General features: G+C 38.3%; 1 protein-coding gene across 1 annotated transcript in view; it reads right to left on the bottom strand.

The window, feature by feature from the left end:
* The window catches only part of atp11b (ATPase phospholipid transporting 11B (putative)), a 125492-nt gene that overhangs the window by 92651 nt on the left and 14411 nt on the right, over nucleotides 1-18430 (bottom strand). The window contains 6 exon segments of the mRNA XM_052018626.1: nucleotides 560-607; nucleotides 740-843; nucleotides 3371-3499; nucleotides 5789-5896; nucleotides 12126-12206; nucleotides 16146-16235. Coding sequence (XP_051874586.1) covers nucleotides 560-607; nucleotides 740-843; nucleotides 3371-3499; nucleotides 5789-5896; nucleotides 12126-12206; nucleotides 16146-16235 — 560 coding nt within the window.

Consider the following 18430-nt stretch of genomic DNA (forward strand, 5'->3'; position numbering starts at 1 on the left):
ACCCACAATGTTGCGCCGAACTAATTAAACAAATAATTAAATCCCTTCTGCCTTCATAATGTTCATATCTTTCCATTTTTTAAATAAAAACCTTTTATAAACTATTAATATAGTGTTCCATTTATCTCCTGAAAGCAGCCAAATATGACAAACCAATTGTTCTTTCGTAGATGCATTCACGTTGAAAGGCAAAACAAAGCATAACAGCGTAAAACTTCCAGTTGTAGCTGCTCTGACTAAAATCACTTCCAAAAAATCTGATGTTAATTGGTGACTGAACTTTGCTGGGTGGCATATTCAGCTGCTTGGTAAATTAAGTACAAATGAAAACAATCCACTGAGTGATTAGTAGTGTCCCCTTTACAGACAGTGTGTTTATATTGATGACTATTTTCTCCTTCAATATCTTGTCTTCACAAAACATTTCCAAACTTGCTAGATTTCCAAACTTTAAAAATCCATTTTATCATCTCTAGTAGCTGTAGGGAATTTAGTCATTTTTTGGCAAGGAACACCTTCACTAGTTTCACTGAAAAGTGGATGATATAAATTCTCATACCTCACAGTGTCACCGTGCACTTCTTTTATTGAAATCTGACCAACAAATCTGTAAACAGGCAGAAGTTCTTAACTATTAATACAGAGAAAATAATTTTACAAATGAAACTAAAACTTGTTACAGAAGTTAACTGACATACACAAATACCAGATAATCATTTATAGTGTGCTTTGATCTCACCTATATAAATCTGGCTCAGGTTGGTGACAGGTTATAACAGCCCTCAGTTTGTCTAGTTGAAAAACCGTCTGCATCTTTGCTATTTCTGGAACTGCACGATGGGTCTAAAAGAGAGCACATAGCTTAAGATTTTAAAAAGGCCCACAATAACTAATCCTCCACAAACTACTTAACCATCTAAAAAGGGAAATTTAGTCTCAATATCCTCATTGCGTATAATGAGAATGTCCATCCATTCTCCCCATCTACATTTATTCCACAATTTAGCAAGACAATTTTAATAAGATTACTGCCAATTTTAATATATCCATACAGAGATCATATTGGTGTGATCCCACTTCAACATCCAATTCTTCCTTTAAAGCAGTTTCCAGCAATGCAAATGCTTTTACTTCTCATCCCTTATTGAAGATTAGTTTCAAAATCCACTTTTTTTTTAAATCATAATTTTTGTCCACTTTCTAACTGTCTCCTCAGGTTAGCATACATCTTTAGATTATAAAATTTGGTGTAATATCTATGGAAGTTTTAGAGTCAGAGATTTTACAAGTTTTAGAAACAGGCCATTCAGCCCACTGAGTCTATGCTGAACATCATGCCTACCTATACTGATCTCACTTGCCTGCATTAATTCTATATCCCTCAATGCCTTCCTCGTTCAAGTACTATCCAGCTACTTCTTATATGTTGTTACAGCTACTGCCTCCACCACCACCTCTGTCAACTCATTCTAGGTACCAGCTACTCCTTACGAAAAATGTACTCAGATCCCTTTTAAATCACCTTCCTCTCACCTTAAATCTTCGCCCTCTAGTTTTAGACACCCTACAAATTAGAAACAGACTCTGGCTATCTACCCTATCCAAGCTTCTCATAAATATTATGTACCTTTATCACATCACCTCTCAGCCTCCTTGGCAACAAGAAAAATAGACCCAGCCTACCCAATATCTCTTTATAACTGAAGCCCTTTCAGGAAACATCCTTGACAATCTTTTCTGCACCCTCTCCAGCATAATCACATTTTTCCTGGAGAGCAGTGGCCTAATGGCCTATCATTTTGTACTCAATGCCTCGGCCAATGAAGGCAAGCATGCCATAGGCCTTCATCACCAAACTGTCTACCCATGTTGCAACTTTCAGGGAACTATGTACTTGTACCCCAATGTCTCTCCAGGTCATTAAGAATCCTCAGTGAGCGAGGAAGATTTCTGCCTGTTGTTAAGATAGGATTCCCATGCATAATTAGCGTATTAATTAAGTTGTCATAGTTCAATTTAACATTGCATTGTCAAATCAGTGTGGCAGGGACCAATTTGAACTACCGTCTACTCAGCAGTCTTCTGGCATTTGCCACACAGTACCTAATTCTCAGGTGACTTGCGCCAAGGCTGTGCAACAAATTGACACTCGTACTGCCAAAAAGTGGGGCAGTGGTGTCCAATTTTGTTGTAAAAATCTAACCGTCATTCTGACATGACTTCACGTTGGCCTAACATAGACATTACTCCAGTTCCACAATATTCTGAATGTTTCCAGTAACACCATTCAAGTGTGAATACAAGAAAACAGAACATAAAAATTACTGTATCTATCTATCACCAATTAGATTAGGATTACAATCAAGTAGAGTTAATTCTCCGTGCTAACATCTGGGGAGTGGCGAGCAATAAGAGAAAAGTATCTCAAACTAGTATCACACCATTCAACTAACACCTCAGACTACTACTTCACCACCTCTCAATGTTTCCGTTCATTAAAACAGACGTACTAAAAAATGGAGACTACCCAAAATAAAAAAACAAAAAATACTGGAAACACTTAGCAGGTCAAGTAGCATCTGTGAGGATAGAAACTGAGTTACATTTCTGGCTGATTACTTTTCACCAGAACAACACTCAATATTGATGCTAGTGCCCATAACAGTTTCAGGACAAAACAGCAAAGAACACTTATGCTAAACACTGCCTACCGTCTTCACTAAACCATCAACTTGGTAATCCTTCATATTTAACAGCAGTTGTAAGAAGTTAATATTTATTCAGGGTGTGATATTTCACCATTCAACACCAATGCAAATCAAGCTGAATAAATTTTGCATGATATATACTATTTTTATGCATCAAATAGCGAGGAAAGCTAACTAAGATTTGCTCTGCCCAAAAAGACCTCTGCAGCACCAAAACACATGTTGCTCTTTGAACTTTCAATTATGCTCAGCACAAATGGATAAGATCAACCCACCACCTCATTTATTAACTATCTTAAAGTGATGCATTGAATTGTGCACAATTCTGGTCACCCCATTACAGGAAGCATGTGGAGGCTTTGGAAAGGGTGCAGAGAGAGATTTACCGGGATGAATTTCCACAATATGATCTGAAAAATGCTACTTAGGTCTTGTACCCATGTGAAAGCAATAGAAACCAATTTACAGGGCAGACTTAGAAAGAAATATACACACTTAAGAAAATGTTTTATATAAATAGAGTTTTATATTAAAACAGCTTTGCACTGAAAATGCCATCTTAAATCTTTCAGTCTTTTACAGTTCATATTCCCAACAGAAGCCTCTATTTCTGTCTTAGAAAGTTAACCAAAATATATTTCTCATGTAAGAAAAAAATTAACCTTCAGATTGGTTTCTCCATCCAAGCTTGCTGTTGTGACATAACATGTCCCATTTGCTCGGTCAGATGACAACAGCACTAAATCTGTTGGAAATGTTTGATCTTTTTCTATTTTGACGATATCACCAACCTGCAGGTAGGAATAAAAGGCTAAGTAGTTTGAAGGAAACCAACTCAAAGCTCAACATTACCTGCATTAATATTTTAGGATTTCAGGGTGTGGGTAAAGATGATTCAACATGTCTTGCCCTTTGGCAGCTGCGTTGAGAAACCGATGGCAAACTTTGCTTTGTAGTGTTGATTTTACAACTAAGTGGTTTGTTAGGCTTTTTCAGAGGGCATAAGCAATCAACCCAGTACAGGACTGGAATCACATGTAGGGTTAGCATAGTCCTTTCCCTTTAGTAAATTAATGAAGTAATTTAGATTACGAAATGAATAACAAGTTATCATTTTTAGTGAACTGTCCAACAGAGTTTCAACTTAACTTCTAGTTACTAATCCAGTTTTACAACCATTACACTGTTATTCCCATCTAGAGTTTAAGTTCTAAGTAGGCCATTCAACCCCTCAAGCCTCCTATGAAATTCAATTGGAACAAAGTTGACCTGCACCTCAGTTTATCCCATCACTGTTTTATCTTCTGATAGCTCTATGCCTCCATCCCTCAAAAACATAGATTCCACTTTTTGAAATAACAATGAACTTAGCATTGACAACCAGTTGGAACAAAGCTTTCCAAATGGTAATATCACTTGTTTGAAAAATAAGGTCCATATTTCACACTTGATTGGCTTGGCTTTAATTGTAAAATATTGTGCCCTAAACTAAATAACTTAAAAAAAAACATTATGTACAGCAGAACATAGTACATGTAATACATGCAAAACTTAGGATGGTCTTGTGTTACTATCAGCAAGGAAAGTGATAGGGCTGACATAATTGGATCCATTATGTTAGAATAAAGTAAGGGAAGACAAATCTTATGCCTTTGCTACCAAATGCTATCCAGCACCCCAGCTGGAAGTGCACTGGCAAACAAAAATATTGAAGGGGTGGGCTGGGGGGAGAAATCACATGATCAATTGCCCTGCAACTCTCCATTAGGCATCTTTGCATCTACCTTCCTTAATAAAGCCAACATATTCCCAATAATGGCTTCTCTGACTTCCAGGGCACCAGGATTGCAGATTCTCTCCTCTTCACAACGGCAGGCTAAGTTTCAGAATCAATTCTGAGGACTACTTTGAACCTTTACACAATTAAGCATGGTTGAGAGTTTTGTTAAGATCTGTTTGGCTGATTTGATTACATTTTTGTGGTGATAAGGAGGCACTATATTTGATTTAATCCACATGGATTTTAGCAGGACTTTTGACGAGGTCCCACATGGCAAGTTGGTTACAAAAGTTAAAAACCCATGGGACATAAGGGAAAGTGGCAAATCAAATTCAAAATATTTTGCAACTGGAAAACTGTTTCCTGTGGACTTTCACAGGGCTCTGTACTCTGGTTCTATATAGAGCTTAATGGTTTAGACATTAAAGCACGGATATATAAAGATTGGTCATGTGGTTGACAGTGAGGGAATGTAACTTTTAGACTGCTGGAAAGTAGAGATAATATGATCAGTCAGGCAGAAAGTGATTAATAAAAGTTAATCCAGGTAAGTGTATGGTAATGCATTTAGGAAGTTGCAACAAGGCAAGAGAATGCTCAGTGAACAACAGGATATTAAGTGATGTGAAGAAATAAAGAGATCTTGGAATGTATGTCCGGAGATCATTAAAATTAGCAGGGGACATCAATGAGGAGATTAACGGCATGTTATCCTTTATTAGCCAAGGCACAAAACACAAGAACAGGGAGGTTATGGGAGGGCAATATACAAAAGTAGTAAGGCTACAAGTTGAATGCTGCATACAGTTCTGGTCATCACATTACAGGAAAGACATGTTTGCGCTGGAGGTCAGGGGATCAAAAAGCAAAAAACTAGATGCTGGAACTCTAAAATAAAAATAGAAAATGCTAGAAATAACCACAAAGATCAGGCAGCACCTGTGCAGAGAGAAGGTTCAGAATGATGCTTTAATCATAGAGGAAAAGTTAGAAATATTGTAAATTTCAGAGAAGGCAGACAGGCGGAGGGAACAAAGAAAATGTGAAAGAGATATACAAATTAAATAATGCAAAAGGCGATAATGTTAACTGATATAAAGTGGTGAAAACTTATTAACTGCAGCTGATCATTCTGGAGGAAATACAGATAAGAGACAAATATAAGCACAGTAAATTAATTACACAATATTGGAATAAGTGAGGGGTGAAGGGGAAATAATAGAACTTATCTAAAATCATCTTTGAAACATGTTGCACTCATCTCGGTTTCACTTCTTCACCAGAAGTGTTATAAACTTACCCTTATGTTTTGTGATCTTGTCTGGACAAGCCTACCACTTCGAATTACATACACAGGGGTATTATTTACTTCATTGTCTGCTTTATGCCGTAACCAATCCTCATAACCCTAATGTACAAAAAAATTCATTAATCGACAAAACCTAAGTTCCTTCCAAGTCAAATTATACCTATTTTTAGCATAGAACAGAAAATAAGGCCTACACAGTTTTAAAACAAACATGCTATCAATATTCTGTTTTCAAATTCTTTCCCCTTCTATCTGCATAATATTTTGACATGCAGAAGTAATTTCCATTGTAACAGTACAGGGTTGATCTGCAGTTAGATTTTACTTTTTTTTAATAAAGGAAGATAGAGATAAGTACATACTCTACATCATTTCAGAGCTAAATTTATCTATATGAAAAGTCATTGTGTATTCATGATTCAGTTTAGCAGCTCAATTTTAAGTGTTAAGAATGAAGTAACTTCTCAAATCACTTACAATGCACATATCCAAATGAGAGATTAAGTAGCAATACTCTTAAATTACAATATTAAGCTCAAGTTGCAGATAAAACAAAAATGTCTTCTCATACTGCAATGATGTTTAGAAATGCTAAACAAAAAGGTGAAGCTGAAAATGAACAGATCTTTGTTAAAAGCAATGCACCATTAATGTTTTTGTCCAAATTTGGAATCAGGATTTTGCCAACTCCTGTACAAATCTGAATCAGTGATCTGTTGCATTCTGTGTTGTGTTCCATAGACTTCCAACTGCAAGTTTTGTATTAGAATTCTGAAGTCAGGTTGATGCAGGTTTAGAGACATAGAGTACTAAAGTTATACAGCACGTAAACAGGCCCTTCGGCCCAACTTGTCCATACTGACCAAGATGTCTATCCGAGCTAGTTCCATTTGCCTGCATTTGATCCATATCCCTCTAAATAGTTTCTATCCATGTACCTGCCTAAGTGTCTTATAAACATCATAATTGTACCTGACTCTACAGTTTCCTCTGGCAGCTCATTCTATATATCCACCACCCTTTGTGTGGAAAGTTGCCCTCAGGTCCCTTCTAAATCTTTCCTCTTAAACTCCTTCTAAATCTTTCCTCTTAAACTCCCAGTTTTAGACTCTCCTGGGAAAAAGACTGCGACCATCCACCTTATCTACGCCCCTCATGATTTTATATACCTCTAAGTATAAGAACCTGGCCACTTTGGCACAAGTGTTACTTCAGAATGAGTGAAGTTTGCTGTGAAATCCTGCATCACTCCTACATTTACTAAATTAGACTATTGATTAAAAAGATTAAAATTTACATTACTATTACTGAAATAAGTGCATGCACAATGCCCCCATACCCATTATAACTAACAGAAGATCGAAGTAATTAAGGGTATAAAGCAAGAAAAAATACATGCAAAATTCAAAGATTTCTCTAAATGCTTATGCTGTGGTAGTCATCTTCTACTGACAATGGAAATAAAGGCATTGTAAACTGAACAACAGGTATTAAATAAAACTAGGAATCTAGGAATCAGGCAGGAGATAAAATTTAAAGCAAACTGTGTTGGGAGTTAATCTTGTCTGACAACATGGACTTCAAAAAGGCACATTGTGTGTGTACTTATTTCAGCTTAACTAACATTACAATATCCTTTAACAAAATAAATGCTTGGATAAATAAAAGGATAAACTAAAATGCTTAAAGAGAACTAGTTTGGCTTAAAAAAGCATCTAACAAAAAGCATCTAACAAAATACATTTGATGTACAAGTTCTTGTATTTTGACATCATTTTTGACATCTTTGAGATTTCAAAAGAGGTGAGTCCCCATGCTCAAAGTTTCAGTGAGCAGGAGGGAGCTGGATGAACTCCAAATCATTCGGGAAAATGAAGAGATGATAGCCAGGAGTTACAGTAAGGCAGTCACACCTAGGACGCAGGTAGCTGGGTGACTGTCATAGGGAAAGGGGATAGGCAGTCAGTGCAGGGTACCCCTGTGGCCGTTCCCCACAGTAACAAGTATATGGTTTTTGATACTGTTGTGGGGGGGGGGGGGGGGGGGGGGGTGGGCGGGCACATGACTTACTAGAGGAAAGCCACAGATCTCTGGCACTGAGTCTGGCTCTGTGGCTCAAAAGGGGAGGGGGGTGGGTGGGAAAGAGGAGTGCAGTAGTGATTGGGGATTCGTTGTTAGGGGAACAGACAGGAGATTCTGTGGACAAGAACAAGACTCCCGGTAGTATGTTGCCTCCCAGGTGCCAGGGTCAGAGACGTCTCGGATCAAGTCCACAGCATTCTTAACGGGGAAGGTGAGCAGCCAGAAGTTATGGTCCACAATGGTGCCAATGACAGAGGCAGGAAGGGTGACTAGGTCCTGCAAAGTGAGTTCAGAGAGTTAGGTGCTAAGTTAAAAAAACAAGACCTCTAGGGTGGTGATCTCAGGATTGCTACCTGTGCCTCATGCTAGTGAGGCAAGAAATAGGAAGATAGTAAAGTTTAACATGTGGCTAATGAGATGGTGCAGGAGAGAGGGCTTCAGATTCTTGGATCATTGGGCTCTTTTCCAGGGTAGGTGGGACCTGTACAAATGGGACTATTTGCACCTGAACTGCTGGAAGTGGACCAATACTCTTGCAGGAAGATTTGCTACTGGGGAGGGGGGGGTGGGGGGTGGGTGGTTTGGTTTAAACTAGAGTTGCAGGGGGTGGGAACCAAAGTGGCAGGGCAGCAAGTGGAGTGGCTGTGGGGAAAATAGATCTTAAGCTCACAAAGACAGAAATCAACAGGTTGATGAACATGGTGGGACTAATGTTCTGAGATGCATCTATTTCAATGCAAAGAGTATTGCAGGTAAGGCAGATGAACTTAGAGCATGGATCAGTACGAGGAATTATGATGTTGTAGCCATTAGTGAGAATTGGATGCAGGAGGGGTAGGATTGGCAGCTCAAATATTCCGGGGTTCCAATGTTTTAGACATGATAGAGAGGGAAGTATTAAAGGTGGAGGCGTGGTATTACTCATCAGGGAAAATGTCACAGCAGTGCTCAGAGGACATACAGGAGGGCTTGTCTGCTGAGGCAATATGGGTGGAACTGAGGAATAAGAAAGGAATGACCATATTAATGGGACTATGTCATAGACCTCCCACTAGTCAACAGGATTTAGAGGAACAAATTTGTAGAGATAGCAGACAGTTGCAAGAAAAAATAAGGTTGTGATAGTAGGTGATTTTAACTTTCCACATACTGGGACTGCCATACTGTAAAGGGATTGGATGGGATAGAGTCTGTCAAATGAGTTCAGGAAAGTTTCCTCAACCAATATGTAGAGGTCCCAACTAAAGAGAACGTGATACTGGATCTCATCTTAGGGAACAAGACAGGGCAGGTGACAAGTGTGTAGGGGAACACTTTGGATCCAGTGATCATAATTCTATTAGTTTCAAGATAATTATGGAGAAGGATAGGACTGGTCCTCAGGTTGAGATTCTAAATTGGAGTAAGACAATTTTGATGGCATCAGAATGGATCTGGCAGGCGTGTATTGGGATAGGCTGTTTTCCGGCAAAGAGATACTTGATAAGTGGAAGGCTTTCAGAAGTAAAATATTGAGAGTACGGAATCTGTATGTTCCTGTTATAATAAAAGGCAAGGCTAACAGGTTTAGGGAACCTTGATTATCAAAGGATATTAAGGCCCTGGTAAAGAAAAAGGAGGTGCACAACAAGTAAAGGCAGTTAGGATCAAAATGAGGTGCTTGAGGAGTACAAACAATGCAAGAGAACACTTGAGAGAAATCAGGAGGGCAAAAAGAGGACATGACGTTGCTCTGACAGACAGGGTGAAAGAGAATCACAAGAGTTTCTATAGCTATATTAAGGGCAAAAGGGTAGCAAGGGACAAAATTGATTATCAATGCATGGAGCTGAAAGAGATGGGGATTTAATTTTTTACATCCATATTAACTCTGGAGACAGACACAGACAATAGAACTGAGGCAAAAGGGTAGTGAGGTCATGGACCATATCCAGGTTATGGAAGAGAAGGTGCTGGCTGTCTGACAAGGTGCCTCCCTCAGACCTTGTGGTAGGCTCGTGCAGAAATTGCAGGGGCCCTGGCAGAGATATTTAAAACATCCTTAGCCACGGGTGAGGTGCCGGAGGACTGGAGGATAGCTTATGTTGCTCTGTTGTTCAAGAAAGGCTCTAAGGATAAGCTGGGAAATTATAGGCCAGTGAGCCCGACATCAGTCGTGGGTAAATTACTGGAAGGTATTTTAAGGGACAGGATATACAAGTATTTGGACAGACAGGCCTGATTAGGGACAGTCAACATGGCTTTGTGCATGGTAGGTCACGTCTAACTAATCTTGTGGAGTTCTTCGAGGAGGTTACCAAGAAGGTGGATGAGGGAAAGGCAGTGGAAGTTGTCAGAGGCCTTGCTGAAGTCCATGTAGACAAAGTCCTACGTGGGAAATGTTCCAGAAGATTAAGTCGCTTGGCATTCATGATGAAGTAGCCAACTGGATTTGACATTGGCTTAGTGGGAGAAGCCAGAGAGTGGTAGTAGATGGTCCTCTCCCTGACTGGAGGCCTGTGACTAGTGGTCTGCCGCAGGGATCAATGCTGGGTCCATTGTTTATCATCTATATTAATGATCTAGATGATAACGTGGTAAACTGGATCAGCAAATTTGCAGACGACACAAAGATTGGGGGTGTAGTGGACAGAGAGGAAGGCTATCAAAGTTTGTAGCGTGATCTTGACCAGCTAAGTAAATGGGCAGAAAAACAGCAGATGGAATTTAATGCAAACAAGTGTGAGGTGTTGCACTTTGAGAGGACAAACCAGGTTAAGACTTGCACAGTGAATGGCAGGGCTCTGAGGTGTGTGGTAGAACAAAGGGACCTGGAAATACAGATCCATTTTTCCTTGAAAGTGGTGTCGCAGGTAGATAGGGTCGTAAAGAGAGCTTTTGGCACTTTGGCCCTCATAAATCAGGGCATTGAGTACAGGGGTTGGGATGTTACGTTGAAGTTGATAAGATGTTGGTGAGGCCGAATTTGGAGTATTGTGTGCAGTTCTGGTCACCTATCTACTGGAAAGATATCAATAAGCTTGAAAGAGTGCAGAGAAAATTTACAACAACGTTGCCAGGACTTGAGGACTGGAGTTATAGGGAAATGTTGAAATAGGTTAGGACTTTATTCCCTGGAGCACAGGAGAATGAGGGGAGATCTTAGAGGTATACAGAATTATGAGGGATATAGATAGGGTGAATGCATGCAGGCTTTTTCCCCTAAGGTTGGGTGAAACTAGAACTAGAGGACATACATTTAGTGTGAAAGGTGAAATATAAGGGGAATCTGAGGGGGAGCTTCTTCACTCAGAGGGTGTGAGAGTGTAGAACAAGTTGTCAGTGGAGGTGGTAGATGTGGGTTCAACTGTAACATTCAAGAGAGGTTTGGATAGGTACATGGATGGGAGGGGTTTGGACGGCTACGGTGCAGGTAGATGGGACTAGACAGAAGATCAGGTTGGCATGGACTAGATGGCTGAAAGGCCTGTTTCTGTGCTGTTGTACTCTGACTCTCATTTTTAAAACGCTACCTAGTGTTCTTGTATTCATACTTAAAAGTTCGAATGATAAGGATCACATGCATTGTATTCTGTACACTTCACCCACTGTCCAATAAAGCAATCTGCAACTAAATGGCACTCCATTGTGGACAGATTAAAGGAATACATATGGTTAACTGTAATATGGCCAGATCACATCCTGGTGTCAGGCCAGCTTATACACAGCAGTCAGAGTCAACTTCTGTAAGACAAACAACTGGACGATTTAACAGAGAAAATGACACACAGAATCCCTAAGCTGCCATTGATCATTTTTGGTTTCGAATCTGATTTTAAATTCTGAAAATACAATTAAAATCAAGTCTGTCAGAGATTAAATGTACACATGTAATAGTCAAAGAGCCAACAATATTTTTTCTGAAACTAGAAAATGGACAAGGCTGAAAATAGTTGGATTCTAGTCATTTGTCAAGAGTGGTGTTGCAGGTAAAACAACTTAATCCATCCTTGCACATCATACTGAAGAAATAATCTGTAAAAATTTCCTCCCCAAACTGAACAAGAACCTAACTGAAGAAAGAAGGCAGAAAAATCAACTGGTTTCTCAAATATCTTCAAAAACAAAAACTGCTCATAGTGGCTAATTCCATAGCAAGATTATCAAGTTAGAAATCGTTTGTAACGTGGTACAACTAAGGTTTTTAAAAAAAACTCTATGTAATGATTTAAAAGCTAATAAATTGAATATTACCTTTATTTCTTACCTGTTTGACTGCTGTTACTGTAATTACAAAAAACAACGGCAGACCACTGGTGAAAGGACTTGTAGGAGTATCTATCATTAACTGGAAAAAGAATTAATATGAACATAATTTATGGAATTATGACTATGTCCAATGGAACTATGACCAATGTTGACCATGTATCAATTTACTTTCACCATAGTGAAAATTCAGGTAAATGAATTGATTAGTTGGATTAAACAATTTCCACTGGCACTAATCTCTTTTGCCTTTTCCACACACCAAGATGTTTTTTTTAAACCACCCCCTTCCCCAAAGCTTCATTACTAATAGCAACAACATTTCTAACTTAACTGAAAGATCTTTTATACTACAATGAACGGAAATGCCAGAAATCAAAACAATTGCATCAGGACCACTTTAAAGTGCATATATTGTTCGAACAGGACAATTTTTCAAGATGCTTTTCCCTCAGATAGGAGGGCTGGTTGGTTATAAGGACATCTGGCTACTGAAAATTTGAATTCTTGTCATGTTTTGGTATACTTTCCAGCACTTTTGAATAGAATGCAAGAAAATATTTGCCTGTGTATACTACTTCAGAGGAAATATACTGTAAATTAGACCAAAAATTCTAATAACATTTCATGGACGTTATGGTAAACTATTGCAAAGTAAATAGTTAATGCACCGGTTTCATGAGACTTAATCTACAACAGGTGGCAGCTGTCTTTGTGCTTTATTTTGGACCAGAGCCTTCAGAGGAAAAAAAAGTGGATATATTATATACTACAGAATATAAAGTTGAACCTATGCTTCTCTCAAAACTTAGTATATTCAGAATATCTTCTACCACAGCTTAAGAATATTAACGCTAAAACCAATATATAGGAAACATATTGCTCTGCAAAAAATTTAATCTTATTTTACAATTTCTTTCCCCCAATAATCGATATTAATCTAATATTTCATCAGATAGAAGATAACAGAAGATAAATCACAATAAGTGATGTCAAATTTAAGAGAGACAAATTCATCAATTATCACAATTAATTTCAGCACTAGAAAACACATAGCACGGTGTCAGACAACTTAAAATAATGAAATGTACACAAGAACATAGGAAATGACAGCAGGAAGAGACCGTCCCCTGCCTTTGATCACTATCGTGATTGATCTTCTCCCTCAATGCCATTTTCCAGCACTATCTTCATAGACCTTGATGTTCAGAAACCCATCAATCTCTGTTTTGAATGCACACATATGACTGAGCTTCCACAGCCCTACATAGTAAAGAATTCCACAGGATCACCACCCCAAGTGAAAAAATTTCCCATCACAGTCCTGAACAGTTTACCCTTATTCTGAAACTGTGGTCCTTCTGTTCTCAGCTCTATAAGCAGGAGAAATATCCTTCCAAGACCTAGCCTATCAATATCTTGGAAAATCCTTTAAGTTTTCATGATGTTTCCTTCCATTCTTCTAAACTCTAGTGAACACATTCTATTCAGTCTTTCTTCATACAGCAAACCCACCATCCCTAGAACCAGTCTACTGAACCTTCCTTGCACTCCATCTATGGAAAGTGCATCCTTTCTTGGGCAAGTAGATCAATACTCCCATTGTGGTCTTACCAATGCCCTATAGAATTGCACTTCCTTATTCTTGTGTACTTTCAGAAGGGTTTCAATGAGGTCCCACATCAAAAATTAACATGCAAAATTAAAGCACAACGAACTGGAGGCAAGATACTAAAATGGAAAGAGATCTAGTCAGCAGAGAGAAAACAAAAAGTAGGAATAAAAGGGTCTTTTTCTGAGTGGCAAGCAGTGACAGTAGGGATCAGATTTAGGGATTTATATGAGCAAATTAAATGTAATACATATATATTTCCTTAAAACTGACAAAGTTGGGTGGGAGCATGAAATATGAGAATGCAGAAAAAGTCCAGTGTAATTTTAATAGGTTGAGGGAATAGGCAAATACGTGCAGGTACATTATTAAATGGATATCCACTTTGTTGACAAAAAAAATAAGAGAGCAGATAATTACATGAACAGTGATAAATTGTGAATGGAGAAGGTGCATTGAGTCTTGCGTCTGCTTGTGCACCAGTCACTGAAAGGAAGCATGCAGAAGCAAAAGGTTTTTAAGAAAGTAAATGGAATGTTGGCCTTTATAGCTAGAGGATTCAAATGCAGGAGCAGGATGTCTTGCTCTAATTAGCCAGGGCCTTGGTGAGACCATACTGAGTATTGTGTGCAAGAACTGAGGATGGCTATTACACTGTGCCTGTTCTTGCTATGGAGGAAGTGCACTAAAGGTTCATCAGACTGAATCTGAAGATGATAGGACTAGTGCATAGAGGGAAATCTGGTTTATATTTGCTAGATTTTAGAAGAAGCTCACAGAAATCTGAAAAATTCCAATAGGACTGAACAGACTGGATACAGGAAGGATATCCCTGAAGGCAGGGAATCCAGGATCAAGGGTCACAGTCTAAGGATAAAGGTTAAGCACGTAGTTCTGAAATGAGGAGAAATTTATTTACCCAGGGAGTGGTGAACCTGTTGAATCCTCTGCAGGCAATTGAAGCCAAATCATTATATACATATTCAAGGAGTTAAATATAATTTTTAGGGCCAAAGGAATCAAGGGATGTGGGAGAAAGCAGGGGTGAATTTGGATGATCAGAATGGACCAAATGATGGGTGCATGGGATTCATACAGATAGATGCCCACTGTTTGGAGTGGATGAGTTGGGTTGAATGGCCCGTTTCCATGCTGTATGATTCTATGATTTGCATGAATAGCAGCGCAGCTACTCCTGCTCACATTTTCCATGTCTCAACATATTTGAATCCTCTCCTAATAAAGGCCAACATACTATTCAGTCTCTTAATTACTTGCCATACCTGCATGTTGGTCTTCAGTGACTTGTATACAAGCACACCTCGGTCTCTTTGAATATCAACACTACCCAGTATCACTTCATTTAACAAATACTCTGCCTTATCAGAGTACAGGCGATCCTCACGTTACAGTTATTCAGATAATGGAAATTCATCCTTACAGAACTCACTAATCACTTTCCAAAAATTTGAAATACTGAACAAAATTCGTTCTCATGGAACTTGCATGTAAAACAAAGTGAATAAATAAACAAGATTTAATTTTTTCCAACTTGCGTTTCTTGACACGTGCAGATGACACAGCTTTGTAGAAATGGAACTGGAGAAATAGAAGATTATCCACTTTGGAAGAGTTTAGAAAAATATTACTTAAATGATGCAAGACTAATGTTGGCATTCAGAGAGACCTGGGTATTCTCAAAAATGAAAGTCAGCATGGATATAGAGCAAGCAATTAGGAAGGCAAATGTAGCATTGCAAGTGGAGTTGAAGCCAAAGGTTAGATCAGTATTGATTGCATCAAAAGGATGATCAGGCTTAATTAGTGGTAGTGGTGGAGTAACACCTTCTCCTACTCCAATTTCTTAAGCTTCTGTACTCCCAATAAACAATTGCTTCAATAAAGTTTATCAATAATTGCAAGAAACCTTGGTATCAATCACTGGAGCAATTTTAGCTAGCCAGCCAAATTTTATTTCTACTATAATTAATGCTGTTCATGTATAGTTTATCACTAAGTTTATAATTTGAATCAAATTACAAATGGTTGCTGAAATAAATGGATACATTCTGTAGTATCAATAAGTTCAAACTTCATAGCCCAAAATATCATCCATCTCAGTATTAGTTGTGAAGTGAACTCAAATGCTTAGTGGGGTAATTGACTTAACTTACATAGAAAAAATAACTACACAGTTGAAGTAGTACTTGATCACATAAACTGCATGGAATTCCATGGAAACAGTAACACTCAACCTCTGGGTTCCACTTCTGAATTCAAGATGTTTAAATGAGGTGTGTAAACTTGTAAGCAAGACCAATTTATAATTTAATATTGTTAGTTAATTCAAAAGCAAGAAGAAATTTCAACCAATGATATTGAACACGTTCAGTTTCTAGATAAACTTACTTGTACAAGAAAAATTACAAGAAAGTAGAAGTTGGCTATTCTTCTGAATTGTTCAAATAAATTTTTAGGGATAAAATTCCAAACTGTGTACTGCAAAAAAGAAAAACAATTATGCATGTAATAAACAACGAAAGATGCAATACAAATGCAAAATAAATTCCATCAAATTAAGGGATACACACTTATCTGGAATGTGCTCTTAAGTTTGGTTTCAAGTTACAATATTTACGCAAACCAAACTAACGAACATAACTCAAAATGCTTCAATAAGTTTGTGACCTATCCTGGCTTTGTAACAAGTCACCTTCAAGAAAGAAAGTGTAATCTTATCTATAACCTGATTACAAAACAAACTTCAATATTAATTAAGATATGGTAGTAAAATGCTTTTGAGCTTGCCCAGCTTCTAAGAAATTGCAGACAATTTTGCACGGTAATATATCCTCTTCTACTTAACGCTCTAACAGAAAATAACCATCGATAAAAGCAAGAAAATTCATGGAATTTCATTTCATTGACACCATACAAATTAATCTACTTTTAACTTACTTGTCAATAGCTTACATTACATGAAATTTCTGAATAAACATATCTACAATCAGGAACAGAAAACTCTGATAATTTGTCACCCTTCAGACTTTGTTGGTGCTGGACTGGCAAATTTTCCTCACTGTTGGATATTACTCCCATTAATACACCTGGACTCTTTTAATTAGCTTTTTTTTTAAAACAAGTTACATGGCAGTAAAAAAAATTCTCCAGTGGCTTCAGTGAACTTAAAGGGATCCCGGGAGACAGAGCCCTGCCAAGTTTATAGGAAGCGCAACAAAACCAAGTGACCTAGATGCTGAATTATTGGGATTTCTGAACAGAGAGTGGATTATCAGACTGTGGTCACATGGCCCTCATTTAAAAAGAAGCAATCAAATCATTCAACAATGACAACAAGGTCTGACTTTCCATTGTAGAGCAATGGAAAGAAAAAACCTTGGTTCTAATTCTGCATACTAACCTATCCCAAACTTTCATTGCTGTTGTACTGGTGGCAATGCTTTTAGCTGCCAAGGCACCAAACTTTGGAATTTCTGCCCAAAAGTGCTATAACCCTTTTACCCCTCTTTAAAGCAAATATGAAAACCTCTCTGTCAACTTTTTGATCACATTCATTTCAAATATCTTTGGTGGCAAAATGTCAAATTATGCTTAAAAATGTTCAAGAAGCAGGACGTCTCACTATAATATACAAATGTTAATCAGCGTCATTGCATTACATGCCCTTGGGTTTCATTTTTCAAAAGTTATAAGCCCATTTTCAGATTTCGGCATTTAAATCCTTAAATTGTTCATGTATTTACATCACGCCATCTAAAACAAAGGAGATCTGAATCTTAAGATTATATTGTTCAATAAATGACTCGATGGGTTGAATGGCTTTCTGTGCCATAGCACTTCGAAGGGCTAGAAAGACTATTCTTGATTTTTGTTCTTTGTTTCCTTTCCCAGAAGTTTCTGCCTTTGGTCATTCACTTTTGGTTCACTGTGGGCCCCACCAGGGTGTTCTTAAAGTATGGAAGAAGAATTAAATGGCTGGACATTTCATGCCATTATATCTTGGGTAGGGCTGGAGTCTTCTTGTTAACTGCTCTTACTTCCTCAGACAAGTTTTTAATTTAATGGCACAGGCCTGGTGTAAAGTTTTCATTTATCTAGTCAAGGGGAAGCTGTGCACGTTGCAGATTTGAAGGATGGCACCCTGGTGGGGCCCACAATGAACCAAAGCTGAGAGGTACATGGCCAGGAAAAACTTGGGGAGGGATAAAATGAATTGGCAGAAATGCACTTTTTTTTTACAAGTGCTAAAAAAAATGCCAGCCTGACTGGTTAAAGTTGATAAGAATTATGCTGGGCCTGGAGGGCTTGAGTTATAAGGGGAGGCTGGATAGGCTGGGGCTATTTTCTCTGGAGCGTAGGAGGCTGAGAGATGACCTTAGAGGTTAATAAAATCATGATAAGGTGAATGGTTTCAGTGTTTTTCCAGGGTAGGAGAGTCTCAAACTGGAGAGCATAGGTTTAAGGTGAGAGGGACAAGATTTAAAGGGGACCTGAGAGGCAAGTTTTTTTTTACACAGAGGGTGGTGGGTATATGGAACGAGCTACCAGAGGAAGTGGTAGAGGAGGGTACAATTATAATGTTAAAAGACACTTGGACAGGTATGTGGATAGGAGAGGTTTAGAAGGATATGGGCCAAACGCAGACAAATGGGATGAGCTCAGGAAGGCCCCTT

This window comes from Pristis pectinata, chromosome 6 (genome assembly GCF_009764475.1).
Source record: "Pristis pectinata isolate sPriPec2 chromosome 6, sPriPec2.1.pri, whole genome shotgun sequence".
Lineage (NCBI taxonomy): Eukaryota > Metazoa > Chordata > Chondrichthyes > Rhinopristiformes > Pristidae > Pristis > Pristis pectinata.